Source organism: Rattus rattus, chromosome 2 (assembly GCF_011064425.1).
Source record: "Rattus rattus isolate New Zealand chromosome 2, Rrattus_CSIRO_v1, whole genome shotgun sequence".
NCBI classification, from domain to species: domain Eukaryota; kingdom Metazoa; phylum Chordata; class Mammalia; order Rodentia; family Muridae; genus Rattus; species Rattus rattus.
The window spans coordinates 167,892,586-167,908,760 of record NC_046155.1 but is presented as its reverse complement, the minus strand read 5'-3'; the positions used below and the strand labels follow the sequence as shown (position 1 = coordinate 167,908,760).

Sequence of the window (16,175 nt, the reverse complement as noted above, 5' to 3'; positions counted from 1 at the left end):
GAAACTTCTAGCAAAACCTGAATTTAGATGGACACAATAAATCCTTTGCCCTGTGTCCTGGTTTGTAGAGTCCAGACAGGTCAGGGGTCCCCCAGCATCTGGAATGGCCTGCCTTATATAAGGAGAGGTCCAAAGGTTCAAATGTAAATATTCTTAGCTTAGGCTCAAAGGAAAGCGGTCATTGTGGCCATTGTCAGAATGGTTTTTTTGTTTGTCTTGCTTTGTTTTGTTTGTTTTTGACCATAAGGAAGTGTCCCTATAGGTTATTTCCGGGGTTATAAGTGAAATTCCTGAGAATATAAATAATCTGGGGCAGGGCACACGAATGTATCATAACACACACACACACACACACACACACACACACACACACACACACAGAAAAACCCGGAAAGGAGTACCAGGCCGGGAGGGTTGTCAAGTTACAGTATTTGTAAAATTGTTCCTCCATTCTATTCCTGGGGTCTCCATCTGCAGAGAGCCATGATCACAGGGGTAGGCTTCTCTTTGGTTTCAGTCAAGGGAGACATTAAGGCTTAGAGGAGTGCATGAAAGGGGGGCTAGCATTCTCTCTGAAAACTCAGCCTAGTGCTTTCCTTCACACACCTCACTTCTCTGAGTGTCTCAAGACCCACAATGAGCAGGCTGATGTCATAGCTTGCACTCACTTTCTTCCTTGGAAACCCTGATCTCTTCCTTCCCTGTCCACCTTTCCCCCGGGGACTCTCAGTTATCCAGAGTCTCACCCACACTCCACTTGTCTCTTGTTCTCGCTGGCTTCTATCCAGCCTGTGTTTACTCACTTTCCTGATTGACCTGAGGCCTCATCAGGACCCAAGCTTTATCTCTCCCTCTGAGAAAGTCACAGCCCTGTGGAGAGAAGATTCCCCCACCCACTCTGGCTGCACAGAAGCCTAGGCCGCAGTGATAAGGACAGGACTGGGAGGGGGTGTTGACAGAGGACAGCAGGCTTTGCAGCTGGTGTTTCTGAGAAGACTCCTCAGCAAACAATGGTCCCCAAAGTAGGGATTAGGAGAGTGGTGTGAGCTGGGCCAGCCCTGTGGAACAGGATGGCTCCAGCCCAGACTGCTATGCCACCTGCTCCCCATGGAACAGGGTCACTCAAAACCTATCTAGTCAGTCCCATCCAAGGGTATACAGGAAAAAGGGAAGGAAGGAAGGAAGGAAGGAAGGAGAGAAGATCACGAAACTACAAAATAAATAAATAAATAAACCAAACCAAACAACTGTCCAGGAAGTGAAACCCTCATGATCCTGTGGAACCAGGAAATAGAGACCTCCAGCCTTCATTGTACACACCCCAAGGCCCAGAACCCCCACCCACCTGAGCCCCAGAACCCCCACACACCCCTGTCCCCACCACACACCCTGAGCCCCAGAATCCCCACACACCCCTGCCCCACCACACACCCTGAGCCCCAGAATCCCCCACCCACCTCTGCCCCACCACACACCATGAGCCCCAGAACCCCCACACACCCCTGACCCACCACACACCTCTGCCCCACCACACCCCCTGAGCCCCAGAACCCCCCACACCCCTGTCCCACCACACACCTCTGCCCCACCACACACCCCTGGAGCCCCAGAACCCCCCACCCCTGTCCCCCACACCCTGCCCCACCACACACCCCTGAGCCCCAGAACCCCCACACCCCTGTCCCCCCACACCCTGAGCCCCAGAACCCCCCACACCCCTGCCCCCACCACACACCATGAGCCCCAGAACCTCCCCTGCCCCACCATAAGTAGAGTATACACAACATCAAAAAGCCCAGCAAAGCTAGTCTCCATGTTTTCATTTCCGAGGAGAGAAACCCAGGAGACTTTGATGGACTTGGGGTAAGGCTGTTATGATCCATGCCACAGGCCCGCTCACCCCCAGACACCTGTTCTCCATTGGTGACTGGAAAGGAGATGTGCGATGGCCTGGAACCACGGTTCAACTTGGGACTGCAAGGAACTAGGACCCGGATATGGGTCCTTTACTGTTGTTTCTGGCAGGGGTCAAAGAAATTAATCTGACCAGTAAGCCAGCAAACACGACCAGTTGCCACCTCCCATCTCAAGTTCAAACCCTGCCCATGTCCAGGGACTCAGGATCTCAACGTGCTGCTCCCCAGCTGTCTCCATAAGGATGACGCCCTTCCATGACTGAATCGATCTGTGAGCTGCCAGGGTGTAGCCAGCAGCTGCTCTGACACCCTTCCCAGCACACAGGCTGCAGGCTCATTCTCCACCCTTGGCAGACCTTCAGGGCTCCCCATTCCACCTGGTCTGAGATCAGCATCCTCCTCCAGGAAGTTGGCTCCCTGGGCCTGTCGGGTGACCTGAGGTGTGGCCAGAGGAGCCAGGAATCTCCACTATATAACCTAGCTTGCAATCTGGTCCTGCAGCTCTGGGACCCGCAGGTGAGAAGGGCTGGGATTCCCTGCAGAAGGGGGACGACGAACACCCTATTCTGTATCCAGGCCCAAGACCCCCCTCTTCTACCTCTACTCTTAGAGCCCTGGATACCAGTACGCCCTGCATTGCCCTTGGTCCTCACCTCCTCCTCACCTCATGCCCAGCCTCACCCCCACCCCAAACCCCTCTATTCAGTCCTATCTATTCAACTGCCCTTTCCCTTTGAGCATTCCTTACTCCAGGCGGCTCTTGTCCTAAGATTGGCCCCCCTCTTCCCCTTCTGTCCCCTCTGGAATGGTCTCCAACACGAGAGCATCTTTTGATCTCCCTCTCTCTTTGCTGCAGGCATGGGATCCCCATGGAGCTGGTGGGCCCTGTGGGCTGGAGCAACCCTCCTGTGGGGTAAGTCAAATCAAGCCCCTTATTCGTGTCTGGGAAGCTTCTCTAGGTCAGCACCCTCAAAATTTGTCCCCTCTACAAACCACCTCCCAGTGCTCCCCTCCGCCTGCAACCCGACTAACTTAGAGACCGAGGCTGGCTGAAATTGGAGACATCCTTAGGTACTGAAAGGGATGTGATAGAATTCATTTACACTCTCTCTCTCTCTCTCTCTCTCTCTCTCTCTCTCTCTCTCTCTCTCTCTCTCTCTCTGTGTGTGTGTGTGTGTGTGTGTGTGTGTGTGTGTGTCTGTCTGTCTGCCTGTCTGCCTGTCTCTCTCTGTCTCTATTTTTTTCTCAGATACACACATACACGCTTGCACATACATGCACACACCCATGTTGAAAAGCCCACTAGCTCTGCTCTTGTTTCACAGACGCTGGGTCCACACTCCTATGATCTCTTTTCCCCTTCATATCCTTCACAGAAACCACCAAGTCAGATTAAGACAGAACCCACACAGACTGGATGGAACTTTCATTTAGGACTTCAGCTAGCCAGCCAGATGTTCTTGAAAAAAAATTTTTTTGAATGTGTGGCATTTAAAAATGAAGGCTTCATTCTTTCATATTAACAACCAGCAAAAGCTGTTTCAGGTGGAGTATGGTGCACCAGTGTCCGGGATTGCTACCAAGGCTACTGCAACTCTTCTATCCCTCCTCTGGCCCTGCAGTATTTGAGTTTAGAGCCCTGTGCATGGCACTCAGGCTTTGGAGCAGCCAAGGCCAGAAGGGCTTGTAGGTGGGTGCTGCATGCATTAGGAAGGGAATGGAAGTCTAAGGAGAATTATTTCAGCAGGTTCTCAGGAAGGCCAAGGGGTTGCATTTGTAACGGGGAGGACTAGGTAACTGGTCCCACAACTGCATTTTCTTCAGGGATCACCTGGGAGGCCACAGTGGACCTCAGGAACACTGGTAGGAGAAGAATTCCTCACAGCCTTCCTGCAGAATTCCCAGTCTGGGAACAGCAAGGCCTGTCTCTGCCCCTTCAGCTCCAGTCTGTCAGACAGCACCGCCTCTGTCTCTCTCCTCAGCCAGGCCAATGACACCTCACAGAAGGGTCACAGTGAAGCCTGGGGAGTCAACATCACGGCCAAAGCAGAGCTGACCGGCAGTGACGCTTTCCGGCCTGCAGCGTGCGTCAGAGTAGACCACCCTATCTCTGTGCAGGCTAGGCAGGCCTAGCACAGCAGAGCTAACTCTGTGCTGGACTGTTGGAGCCCTGGGCGCAGAATACTTAGTGTTCACACTCCCAGCATCTCTGCCCGATATGCAAAGGAGTTTGTGTGGTAGCTGGCAGGGCGGGTGCCTCAGTGACTGTCAGCTTGAAGGCAGCAGCGACATTCCAGGGCACTTGCCATCCAGCTGGTAGTGTCGTGGCTGTGACTTCGCAGCCTTAGGAAGTAGTCCAGTTACAGAGCACAGCAGGTCTCTCCAGGTCAAGGGTCACAGCCAGCAGCCCGGTGGCTGTTTTTTTTTTTTTTTTGTTTTTTGTTTTGTTTTGTTTTTTCTAGTCACAGTTGTGCCTACAAGCACGCAGATTGTAACCAGGCGGTGGAGCAACTGCCACTCACATCTGCTTGGGAAACACATTATGTAGTCCCCACGCTGACCTCCCAGTCCCACTATGTATGATCTGGCCTACATCGTAGCTATTTAGGCCACAAAGCCAACCATGGGAGCAACATTGGTTCCCAGAGTCTCCAGGGTGACACGGTTGAGTTTGAGGTCTGGCCAAGCCGGCCACTCTACCTGTCTACAGACGTGGTTGTGCTGTTTGGCATAGGGGCCTTAAAGGATCAAGTGACCTATACGCCTTACCTGGTTCCGATCCCAGATGTAACAGTCTACTGCCCAGCCTATGTGATCAAGTGTATGCCAGGTACTGAGGGAGTGGCCCTGCTGGTTGCACAGACAAAGGCTACCAGTGAGCTAACCAAAGACAGGCAGGCATTGCGGGGCCAAGCTCGCATAGGTAGCTGGCCCAGGCAGTGAGTTCTCCTACGCAGAAGTGGACCTCGGCATGGCTGACAAGATGCACACAGCCAAGGCCCCTTCCAGCTTTGGGCTGCTCACTTTGGGACTGGCCCAGGCAGTGGGCTATAGGACAGGAGCGGTCTGCGACCTTTCTGTGTCACTTCTGTCCTCCACAGCACCTGCCCTAAATTCCTCTCAGCCCTTCTCCCCCTGCCACCTCCCCAGAAACTGACTCTAACTAGAGCACTACACCAGGAAGCCCCTAGAGTGCACTCTATCAGTTTGTGGTGAGGTTGTAGAAAGGGTCTTGGGGAGACCCAGGGAGCCAGGATGGAAGAGTCTTTGGGAAGGGACTGGTCAAGGTTTTGACATCCTAACAACTAATACAGTTACACTCGCTGCTGACGGCTACTCTCCACTCCTCACGTAGGCCCGCTGATGCTCAAAGCCAGGAGATCCAGAGACAGTAACAGTGAGGACCCGGGGATGGGGCGTCTCTGCAGTCCGGCCTCCCTGGAAGCTTCACCTGCGTTGACATAGTTAAGGAACAGAACCTGGGCTCTGTGGGCAGCCTCAGGCTCAGCCCATCCAGAAGCTGCCACCAGGCTCCCCACCTGTTGTGGGGATACAGAGCCAGAGCCACAGGGCCTGGGGTTAACTCCAGTTGTGCCTGGGTGGCCTTCAGCCTGTCACTCCACCTCTCTGGGTAGAGATAAGGCCTGGGGAGAGTCCTTAGATTAGCTTGTGGCAAGAGATCAGGGCGGTGCAGGGTGAGCTGTGGTGGGAGAGGGGCCGGTCAGAGAGTTCTTGAGGACTGGAGGGCACCAGGAAGGGCTGTCTCTTCCCAGATGGTCTTCTTCAAACTGGGACCCGAGACCCAGGGGGTCCTTATCCTGCCCCCCCAAAGGCAGCCCACTTCAAGGGATGCTTGTATCTGGATATTGGAGTGGGGGGTGGGCTTATATTAGTAATTGTATTAATTATTATAGGCTTAGTTACAAACAACCTATGCTTTAACTTGTTAAAATATGCCAGTGCCTCCCTCAAATTCCTATGGAGAAGCTGTTACTGTCAGACCCATATCACGAGACACCGAAGCCAGAGCACTGAAAATAATCTGTTCAATGACCCAATATTGGGCACCTGAGCTAGGACTTCTACTAAGGTCCCCTCTACGACAGTGGTCTCCATTTTACTAAAGACTCCATCTTCCTCTCCTATCCTCTGGCAACTTCTAGCCTGGTGGGAAGATAAGGAAGGGGGGGACATCGAACTATAAACAGTTTAATGTTTCAGCAGTCGCTTCTGGTCCTTCTTCATGACTTGCCATTCCTCAGGGCCAAGCTGTGCTAAACTGTGGATCAGAAACCCTAGGAGAGGAACTCTTTCTCTCTCCATGAGCCTGCAAACCTCAGTTTCCAAGCCTGTAGAAGGGGCGTAGTCGTGAGCCAACCAGGCACAGTCCACACTGGAGGAGGCCCCAGGTGTCTGACCTCAGGAGCATTTCTAACTCCAACTCTCTTCCCTCCCCAGCTCGGCTCGCCCCAACGGAGGCTTCCTGCCAAGGCATTCAGTGTGCATCTGGGCAGGGCTGCCAGATGGTGAGTGGGAAGGCCAGGTGTGTGGCCGAGTCCACAGCTGTCTGCCGCGCCCAGGGTGATCCCCACTACACCACCTTCGATGGCCGTCGCTATGACATGATGGGCAGCTGTTCCTACACCATGGCTGAGCTGTGTGCATTAGATGAGACCCTGCCAGCCTTCAGTGTGGAAGCCAAAAATGAACATCGGGGCAGCCGCCAAGTCTCCTATGTGGGCCTGGTCACAGTCTATGCCTACAGCCATTCTGTGTCGATGGTTCGTGGGGAAACTGGCTTCATTCGGGTAAGTAGTCAGAGTTTAACACCCCTGAGCAGTCAATGGGAGTCAAAGCCCTGGTGTTAGACCCCCAAACACAAGGCCTCTTCTGTACATGAGGTGGTAGGAAACTGGTGAGATTTGAAAACCAGTAGCAGATCTTTAAAACCCTTCCCTCACAAATGGCACCTCTAGAAATGTTAAGGACATTTAGTGACATGGAGAGAGAGAGAGAGAGAGAGAGAGAGAGAGAGAGAGAATGATGTTATTTGGAAAAGCAAAAGGGAATTAAAAAAAAGAAAGTCAGAAAAGAAATGCTATAATTGTCCAACAATAGGGGATCTGTGATGTGACAAAATCAGTTAGCGATCATGGGCTGCGCCAGGCCCATTCCCCAGTATGTGCCGTGCTCAGCACCTACAGGATCTCTTCGAGAGAGGCTGTCGTGCTCAGCACCTACAGAGATGCTGTACTGTGAACCGGCACAGGTAAGGAAATAGGCAGAAGGACATGCGTCAATTCCCAAGGCCTGAGAGCCAGCTCTTCCTAGGTTACACTTGGAAGATGCTTCCGGCCGCACGGCCTCTGTGCCGAGCCTGGTGACTATATTGCTTTAGTCAAGGCAAGCAGCAGCTCTCTCCCCTCCCTGCCACGTCACCCACCGTGGAATTAAGGCAAAGCCTCCAAACAGGCTGAAGTCACAGTCCAGCTTGAGAGTCCCTCATCTGAGACGCTGAGGCCAGAAATGCTTCAGATTTTGAACTTCTAAAACTTTTGGAACATTTGCATATCCATACTGTGCAGGGATCCAGGTCTGAACGTAAAATTTACTCAGTTCTCATACATTCCTAAACAAAGCCTACAGATAATTTTATACACTACGTTCAGTGCGCACATTTCTTGAATCTTATTCATCTTTACCGCGGGATGAACCCATGTGCAGCATTTTCCTAATGCTCACAAAATGTCTGATCCATTTATTATTCCAGATTCCAGATGTTGGATTCTTTTTTTTTTTTTTTTTTTTTTTGGTTCAACCAGACAATGGGGACCCAGGGCCAACCCCCTAGGCAAGCGATTCTACCACTGAGCTAAATAACCCCTAAATCCCCCAACCAGAGATGTTGGAGTCAAGGGTGTATCATCCAGACAATGGCCACCAGGATGTCATAGATTCTAAACATTGTAAATAACTCCTCATTTACCCCTCCCCCTCTTCCCATCTCCTCTCCCTCAGATTGTCCAGCCTCTCTCTCTCTCTCTCTCTGCCCTTCCCCCCTCCTCCCTCTCCCTCCCTCTCCTTCTCCTCCCCTCTCCCCCCTCCCCTCTTCCCCTCTCTCCCTCTCCCTCTCTCTCTCCCTCTCTCTCTCCCTCCTCCCTCTCCTCCCCCCCCTCTCCCTCCCTCCTCCCCTCCCCCCCCCCCCTCCCCCCCCCCCCCCCCCTCCCCCCCTCTCTCCCTTTCCCCCCCCCCCCCTCCCTCTCCTCTCTCCCCTCTCCCTCTCCTCTCTCTCTCCTCTCTCCCCTCTCCCTCTCCCTCTCTCTCCCTCTCTCTCCCCTCCCCCCCTCTGCCTCTCTTTCTCCCTCTCTCTCACCCTCTGCTCTCTTCTTCTCTCTCTCTCTTCTCTCTTCTCTCCCCCCTCTTCTCTCCCTCTCTGCCTCTCTCCCTCTCTTCCTCTCTCTCTCTCTCTCCCCTCCCTCTCCCTCTCCCCTCCCCTCTCCCCTCTCCCTCTCTCTCCCTCTGCCCTCTCCCCCTCCCTCCCTTCCCTCCCCTCCCCCCTCTCTCCCCTCTCCCTCCCCCCCCCCAATGTGCTTGAAAATCAATTCCAGTCATCAGAACATGTCACCAAAATGACTTCAACATATATATTGTTAACTAGAATGCAGTGTTCAGGTGATTTTTGCTTAATTTCCAGATAAATTTACATGTATTAAAACTCCGTAGCTGTGCCATATGAGATAGGCCTAAATCCAAGCTTCCAGGAGGCTATGTGGTAAGCACAGCCAGCCTGGGCAACTTAGGGAAAGGCAAAGCAAAGAGAAGATGAGGAGGTGACTCAGTGGTGCAGCGTCCGCTTAGACTGCAGACGCGCGTGCAATCAGTGGCAGAGCGCCCGCCTGACACGGACAAGGCCCTAGTTTCTGTTTTAATTTTTATTTCAGTCAGAGTCTTTCTATGTAACCCCTGCATAGATCCTCCTCTCTGCTCCCCGAGTGCTGGGATGGAAAGTGTGTGCCACCACACCCGGGAAGCCCTAGTTTCAACCCACAGTAGCACACACATCCCCTCTCAAAATCCAGTTCACACACCGTCAGTGGGCACTTCCTCGGCCACCCCATTAAGATGGAGATTTTTTTTTCATCACCTGGGACAATTCCCTACAGCAACTTTCCAGACAGTCTCCAAGCAGCCAGTCTCTCCTGGCCGTGGTCGTCTTCCCGCTTAGACTAGTTGCTCCCCCCAGCATTTGGGAGGCTGAGGCTGAGGCCAGCCTCGTCTACACAGTGAGCATGGAGATGCACAAAGAACTCCACAAAAGGCCATATGATAAAACGTACCATTTCTGCATATGACACCATGGACTCTTTTTCTCATTCACACAAGAAACCACTTCTGTGGGTACTTTTTTTTTTAATATTGATTTTTTAAAGGATTATTTATTTATTTTATATATGTGAGTACACTGTAGCTGTCTTCAGATACACCAGAAGAGGGCATCAGGTCCCATTACAGATGGTTGTGAGCCACCATGTGGTTGCTGGGAATTGAACTCAGGACCTCTGGGAGAGCAGTCAGTGCTCTTCACCACTGAGCCACCTCTCCAGCCCTTTATATTGATTTGTTAATGTTACTATTGATCTCAATGCCTTAGTGATGCGGCTGCCCACTGTACTGCTAAGCTACATTCCAGCTCTCTTCCTTTTACTTTGAGACAGGGTTCCCTGAGTTGCCTGGGGAGGCCTCACATTTTCAAGCCTCCTGCAGAGTATCCGGGACTCTTACAGGTCCTTCCAGGCTTGACCCAACAGTCCCTTCTCTAGGGAGCCTTCCTTAACTGGTGGAATTCATAAGGCCTGTTCTCAAAGCTTCCTATCCAGCCTTAAGGCCTCTGCCAGTGTCCCCTCTGTCCCAGAGGACGTCTTGGCTTACACAGCTTGTGGATGTTGTCCCAATGCTTTGTCCCCAGCGCTCTCCCAGCACAGGGCCAGAACAAAGCAAGCTTGTTCCATAGCAGGTGTCACAAGCGAGATGTGAGGCCGAAATAAGACACTTGGAAAGTGAAGGAAAGTGAGGGTGTGTTCCAGGAAAAAAAAGCGGCAGGAGGCGGCATTCAAGAACATGTGCCACTTTGTACCCAGCTCAGAATGTGCTGGTGCTTGTGTAAAGCACCCCCTGGGCAGGGACTTTGCTATTGCTGATTGATATACCACACTGATGGTTTAGTGAGCTGGCAGCCCTCTGGGAGATGTGTCATCTTGGCACTTGCAGGTCCTGACTGGTTCTGCCCACAGCCTCCTGTCTCTCACTTGCTCATGTCATGAGCATGCATCCCGCCATCTCACTGGCTCCCTGCAGCTGCCCCTTGCTGCCCCCAGACCTGCCAGGTTCCTTCCTCACACTAGTTTCATGCTTGGAATGGGCCTGCTGTTCTGCCAGCCACGGTTGGAGGCACTGGAGATAAAACCACGAGGTGGCCTCCCAGTGATTCAGACAGGGAGACCATGTGGGAAACTCGCACATTGTGAGAGAAGGTTAGAAGCTGTGGGGACTGGGGAGCAGAGGAGGAGAGGCGGCAGGAAGGGGCTACTGAAAAGGTGATCAGGGACAGCCTCACCAAGCCAGTGACACCTCAGCAGGCACTGTTGGGGGGAGGTCTCCATGCACATCTCGGGGAAGAACACTTCAGGCCACTGGAGGTGCAAGAGTAAGCATCCCTAGGCTCAGCTGGTGACGAAGGAAGGAAGGAAGGCATCTTGTGTGGCTAGAGCTGGGCGCTTGAGTGGAGGAGATGAAGGGCTGAAGGAGAGCTCACACGGGGGTTTGACCACTGTCACCTCTCTGCAGATTGACAATCAGCGCTCCCGCCTCCCTGCCTCCCTGAGTGAGGGTCGCCTGCGTGTGTACCAGAGTGGAACACGGGGTATTGTAGAGCTGGACTTTGGGCTGGTGGTCAGCTATGACTGGGACTCCCAGCTGACCCTGAGCCTGCCCAAGCGCTTCCAAAACCAGGTGTGCGGGCTGTGCGGCAACTATAACGGAGACCCTGCTGATGACTTCCTCACGCCGGACTCGGAGCAGGCCCCCAATGCCTTGGAGTTTGCAAACAGCTGGAAGCTGGATGATGGGGACTACCTGTGTGATGATGGTTGCCACAACTCTTGTCCCTCCTGCACCCCGGGCCAGATGCAGCACTACAAGGGGGACCGTCTCTGTGGCATGCTAGCTCTGTCCACAGGCCCCTTCTCTGCCTGTCATGAACTCCTGGACCCCAAGCCTTTCCTGGAAGATTGTGTGTTTGACCTGTGTGTAACTGGAGGGGAGCGGCTCAGCCTGTGCCGGAGCCTTAGCGCCTACGCCCAGGCCTGTGTAGAACTGGGTGTCACTCTTGAGAACTGGAGACAGCCATCCAGTTGCCGTAAGTATAGCAGCGAGGACCGAAGCCCACGATGAGGGGCCCATTGTCTGAATGATGACTGGGATTCAGCCTGATGTTAGGCAATGACGGAGACCCAGGTTGGCATCCAAGCTTTGCTAAAGGTAGCCCAAGATTGAGACAGACGTGGCCCTGGAAAGGGAGAGTTCGGAGTCACTGGAGGTTAAGATAGAGAAACCGTGCACAGACGGGTAGGGGTGTGAGTGAGAGGCGAGGACAGGGAGATGCTGAGAGGGAACCCCTGCGCCTTGGGAGGACTCTGCTTTCCCCTGAGTGAGACAGAGCCACAGGAGGGGGCGGGGCGGGGGGTGAGGTACTTGGCCAGAGCCTGCATTTGCAGTCTGTCAGGTACTGTGAGGAGCATATTTGGTATAGAGGAGCAAGGAACCAATCAGGAGGCTGCTGTGGTTCCTGGGCTATGGAGACAGGTTCTGCATGGGGTTGGAAGGTGAAAGTCCCAGGATTTGCCCACTGACTGCTTGGTTGTCCAGGGTGGAGGGGGGGCATTGGGGCTTGAGCATCAAGAAGGTACAAGTGCCATTAACCGAGGGATGTGGACCTCCCACCCTGGGTTGACACAACTTCTATCCTTCCACAGCCATGTCCTGTCCCGCCAACAGCTGCTATGATCCTTGCAGCCCCGCCTGCCCGGCCTCCTGCAACTCAGAAGCCCTGCCGTCCAACTGCTCTTCGCGCCCTTGCGTGGAGGGCTGCGTGTGCCTTCCAGGCTTCGTGGCCAGTGGTGGTGATTGTGTGCCTGTCTCATCCTGTGGGTGCACCTACCAGGGACGCCCATTGGCCCCGGGTCAGGAAGTGTTCGCTGACGACCAATGCCAGCGCCGCTGCACCTGTGATGGCGCCACTCAGAAGGTGACCTGCAGGGACACATCAGGATGCCCTAGTGGCGAGCACTGCAACGTGCAGAATGGCCTCCTGGGTTGCTACCCAGACAACTTCGCCAGCTGCCAGGCATCTGGAGACCCGCACTACGTGAGCTTCGATGGAAAGCGCTTTGACTTTATGGGCACCTGCACGTACCTGCTGGTGGGCTCGTGCGGCCAGAACGCCGCGCTGCCTGCCTTTAAGGTGCTGGTGGAAAACGAACACCGAGGCAGTCAGACCGTGAGCTACACAAGAGCCGTGCGAGTGGTGGCCCATGGCGTAGAGGTGGCTGTACGAAGGGAGAATCCTGGGAAAGTGCTGGTGAGTTGCACAGGGCAGGGAACTGGGGAAGGGTGTGAATCCCCTGAAAGATTGGTGACTGTAGTTAGGGTGCAATGGGCTTATTTAAAAAGCAAAACAAAACAAAACTTGTGGTTAAAGGAGAGGCAGAGGAGCCAGGCCGTGCCGTCTCTTCTCAGCCCTGACTTGTCTCTAGCCTTTGCCTTTTCCTCTGAGGAAGGACAGAGGCGCAGCCGCAGCAGCTCATGGTTGAGTGGTTGTGAGACTTGGATGAACTCATGCTGCCCCGTCTTTAAAAGAAGCCGTGATGCTCACGAAGTACACGGTAGAGGGTGGTGGCTGCTGTCTTTCTTCCGAAACTTGGGAGTTGTGGGCTTATGCATTTTCTGGAAGGTGATGGTTCTTAAAGCAACGTGACAAATGTCAGTATGAAGCTGGGTGTGCATGCTGGGGATAACGCAGATTCTCATCCGGCCTCTGGGAGCAAGATGGAGCAAGGCTTACAGGTGCCCAGGTGGTCTTCAGAAGGGCCCAGCCCCTACTGAGAGTAGAGAAGCATTCGTGTTCCCTGTAGACACCAAAGGTAAAACTGGGGAGTCGGGCAGATGGATATTCACACAATATCTCATTCTTATCACAAAGAAGTTCGGGCAATAGGTGGAGTTGGGCCTATCCCCCGAATGGAGACATTGGAAATGGGAGACCAGGAGGATCGTCTGTGCTTCCGGTCCCGTGCACCTCACGAACACAGCCCCCAAAGTGGACAAAATCTTGCCCATAAGCAAGTGTTTAGTACGGGGGCTCCAGATAAGGAGAGGGAATAATTCTTGATAGGCATTTGTTTTCTCACTTATCTGAAAGACTTTGCCCAAGGCTTGAGTACTAATAGCTCATTCACCTCTGGCTGGAAAATCCTGCCATGGAGAGGCTGAGCCAGCTACTGAGGGTCACAGCCGTGTGTTACTGGGAGGACCTCAGTGAGCCTGGGATGCTCGAGAGCTAGAATTTGGAACCCAGCCGTTTTGCTCTGGAGTTCATACTTCAAAAAGAAAAAAAAAATTAACAACTGGGTCGTGGCGGTGCACGCCTTTAATCCCAGCACTTGGGAGGCAGAGGCAGGCGGATCTTTGTGAGTTTGAGGCCCAGCCGGGTCTAAAAAGTGTGTTCTGGGATAGCCAAGACTACTAAGAGAAACCCTATCTCGAAAAAAAAAACCAAAAGAATAAATGAATAAATAATATTTTATTATTATTTTAACTTGGGGGAGAGGCATAGGTTGTGAACTTAAGTCCCAGAGGGACCCAGAGGTATGGCATGCCTCTGGTCTGGGGTTAGGCAATGTGCTGCCCACCATGGATCCTGAGAACTTAGCTCAGTCCTTAAGTCCTCTGCAAAAGCAGTTCGTGCCGCTAACTACTGAGCTATGTCTCCAGCTTGCTTGAATTGTTTATATTCTGTCACCTGACCCAAAGTCAGACACAGAACAGACAGAAAGGAGTTCTGGGGGGGGAAAGGGACAGCATGCGTAAAGAATCAGCGTGAGGGGGTGAGAATCAGTGAGCGAAGGGCCAGAGACAGTGACTGAAGAGCTGAGGCAGGGGCTAAGTATAATCAAGCCTTGGAGTTCAGATGAGGCCTGGAGGGCCATAAAGAGACCACCAGGGAAACCATGACCTCTTCCGGGCAGAGGGAACAGCTAACATGGAGCCTGAGGCTGGGTAGTCTTGAAGAAGATAGAGCAGGTGGCGTGCAGAAGCAGTAGAACTGTGGGTCAGAAAGCTGGGCATGCGTAGGGCCACGTGGGCAGAGAAGCTTGCTTTTAAGCAGGCTGTGACGGAGACATTAGCAGCTGTGGATGCAGAACTGGGTGTGGGTGTGAGTGCAAGTGTTGTAAGCAGGGGTACAGCAAGGAAAAGAGCCCCGAGTCTGAGCCCCGTGCTCAAGCACCTGCATGGCGGAGATGCAGGGTTAGGACTGAGCTGGGAGATTGAGTAGGGACCAGTGGGACATCAGGTCATCTAGGCCGTCACCTGAGGTCGAGCTGAGAGCTTGGCCCAAACCTGGCATTGAAACATGGACGTGCGGAGAGCAGGATGGAGAGTGAGGAGTGCTGTTCCAGAAAGGGTTCCCCAGAGGCAAGGGCTGGAAAGCCAGAGACGGTAGGGGCTGAGTAATGACGGGGAAAGCACCGGCAGGAACCAAGGTCTAGCAGGACATTCTAGGTGAGAGATGTGAACTGCAGCCAAGCCCAGAAGGATAAAGCAGAAGCAGGGGGCTGGGGAGTAGCGTTTCCGGCAGAATGCAAAGCCCACGATGCTGAAGCTCGACTGAACAGGAAAGCTTACAAGATGGTTTAGTCACTCTTCTTCCCATGCCAATGCCTGACAAGAAGCAACAAAAGGAGGGTACACTGTGTACTGCACTTATCTCTCAGTAAGTAAGAGAGGAAGATATGGCTCCTAGCGCCATTTCAACTGGAACGTGAGGAGAGGTTTGCTCACACCTCAGTGGACCAGTCCGTGGGAAGTACAGCCAGGCTATAAACCTGTAAAACCTTACTCCAGGATTTGTAAAACCTTACTCCAGGATTTTGGCCCACATCGCAAAGGTTCCAAAGCCTCCTAAGGCGGTGCTACCAGCCACGGTTGACAATCAAACAAAGGAGCCTGAGGGGAAAACACTCAAATAGGTTCCAGGGGACAGGCGAGGTAGGCTTTGAAAAGCAGCAGTCAGAGATTTGGGTTTGAGTTTCAAGAGTACGGGATGATGGGTGACGTGGTAGGCAGAGGGAACGGCCATCATGAAGTCCTGCAGCGGCGGTGGAACCAAGGAGGGTGTGGTGGGTGGGACCCGCCGAGTGAACACTGGAAAGCCCTGACCCGTTGTTCTTCCTGCGTCTCTCCCCAGGTGGACGGCGTCCTTCAGTACCTGCCCTTTCAGGCTGCAGGTGGGAAGGTTAGGGTGTATCGCCAGGGCAACGATGCTGTGGTGAGCACAGACTTTGGTTTGACTGTTACCTACAATTGGGATGCTCACGTGACCGCCAAGGTGCCCAACAGCTATGCTAAAGCTGTGTGTGGGCTCTGCGGGAACTTCAATGGGAACCCAGACGATGACCTGGCTCTGAAGGGCGGCGGCCAAGCTAACAATGTGTTGGATTTTGGGAACAGCTGGCAGGAAGAGATAATACCTGGGTGTGGAGCAACTACCCCTGGTGACTGTCCCCAACTGGACTCCCTTGTGACCCAGCAAACTCAAAGCAAAAAGGAATGCGGGATCCTTGCGGATCCTGAGGGTCCGTTCCGCGAGTGTCACAAGTTGCTGAACCCCCAGGGTGCCATACGTGACTGTGTCTATGACCTCTGCCTGCTGCCTGGCCAGTCTAGGCCACTGTGTGAGGCACTGGCAGCCTATGCTGCTGAATGCCAGGCTGCTGGGGGCACCGTGCATCCCTGGAGGAGCGAGAAACTTTGCCGTAAGTACCGGGAACGGCATGCCCGCCCGCGCTCATGACAGCCAGAAAGTCAGAGGCAGTAGTGCACGGCGACATTGCCAACTGAGAGACACGCAGTGGTGCTGCATTCAGAGGGAGCCTGGACCCCTCTGCGGTCGTCCTTGGTCCCTTCTGGCCGCTTTGCCCACAT

At 53.5% G+C, this 16,175-nt stretch overlaps 1 protein-coding gene across 1 annotated transcript in view; it reads left to right on the top strand.

Moving 5' to 3' along the window:
- The first annotated feature begins 2,772 nt into the window (after nt 1-2,772).
- LOC116892406 (IgGFc-binding protein-like) overlaps nt 2,773-16,175 on the top strand; it is a 37,529-nt gene continuing 24,126 nt past the window's right edge. The window contains exons 1-5 of the mRNA XM_032894084.1: nt 2,773-2,829; nt 6,375-6,724; nt 10,761-11,331; nt 11,948-12,552; nt 15,439-16,006. Coding sequence (XP_032749975.1) covers nt 2,775-2,829; nt 6,375-6,724; nt 10,761-11,331; nt 11,948-12,552; nt 15,439-16,006 — 2,149 coding nt within the window. The 5' untranslated portion in view covers nt 2,773-2,774. The remainder of the gene's footprint in view (nt 2,830-6,374; nt 6,725-10,760; nt 11,332-11,947; nt 12,553-15,438; nt 16,007-16,175) is intronic.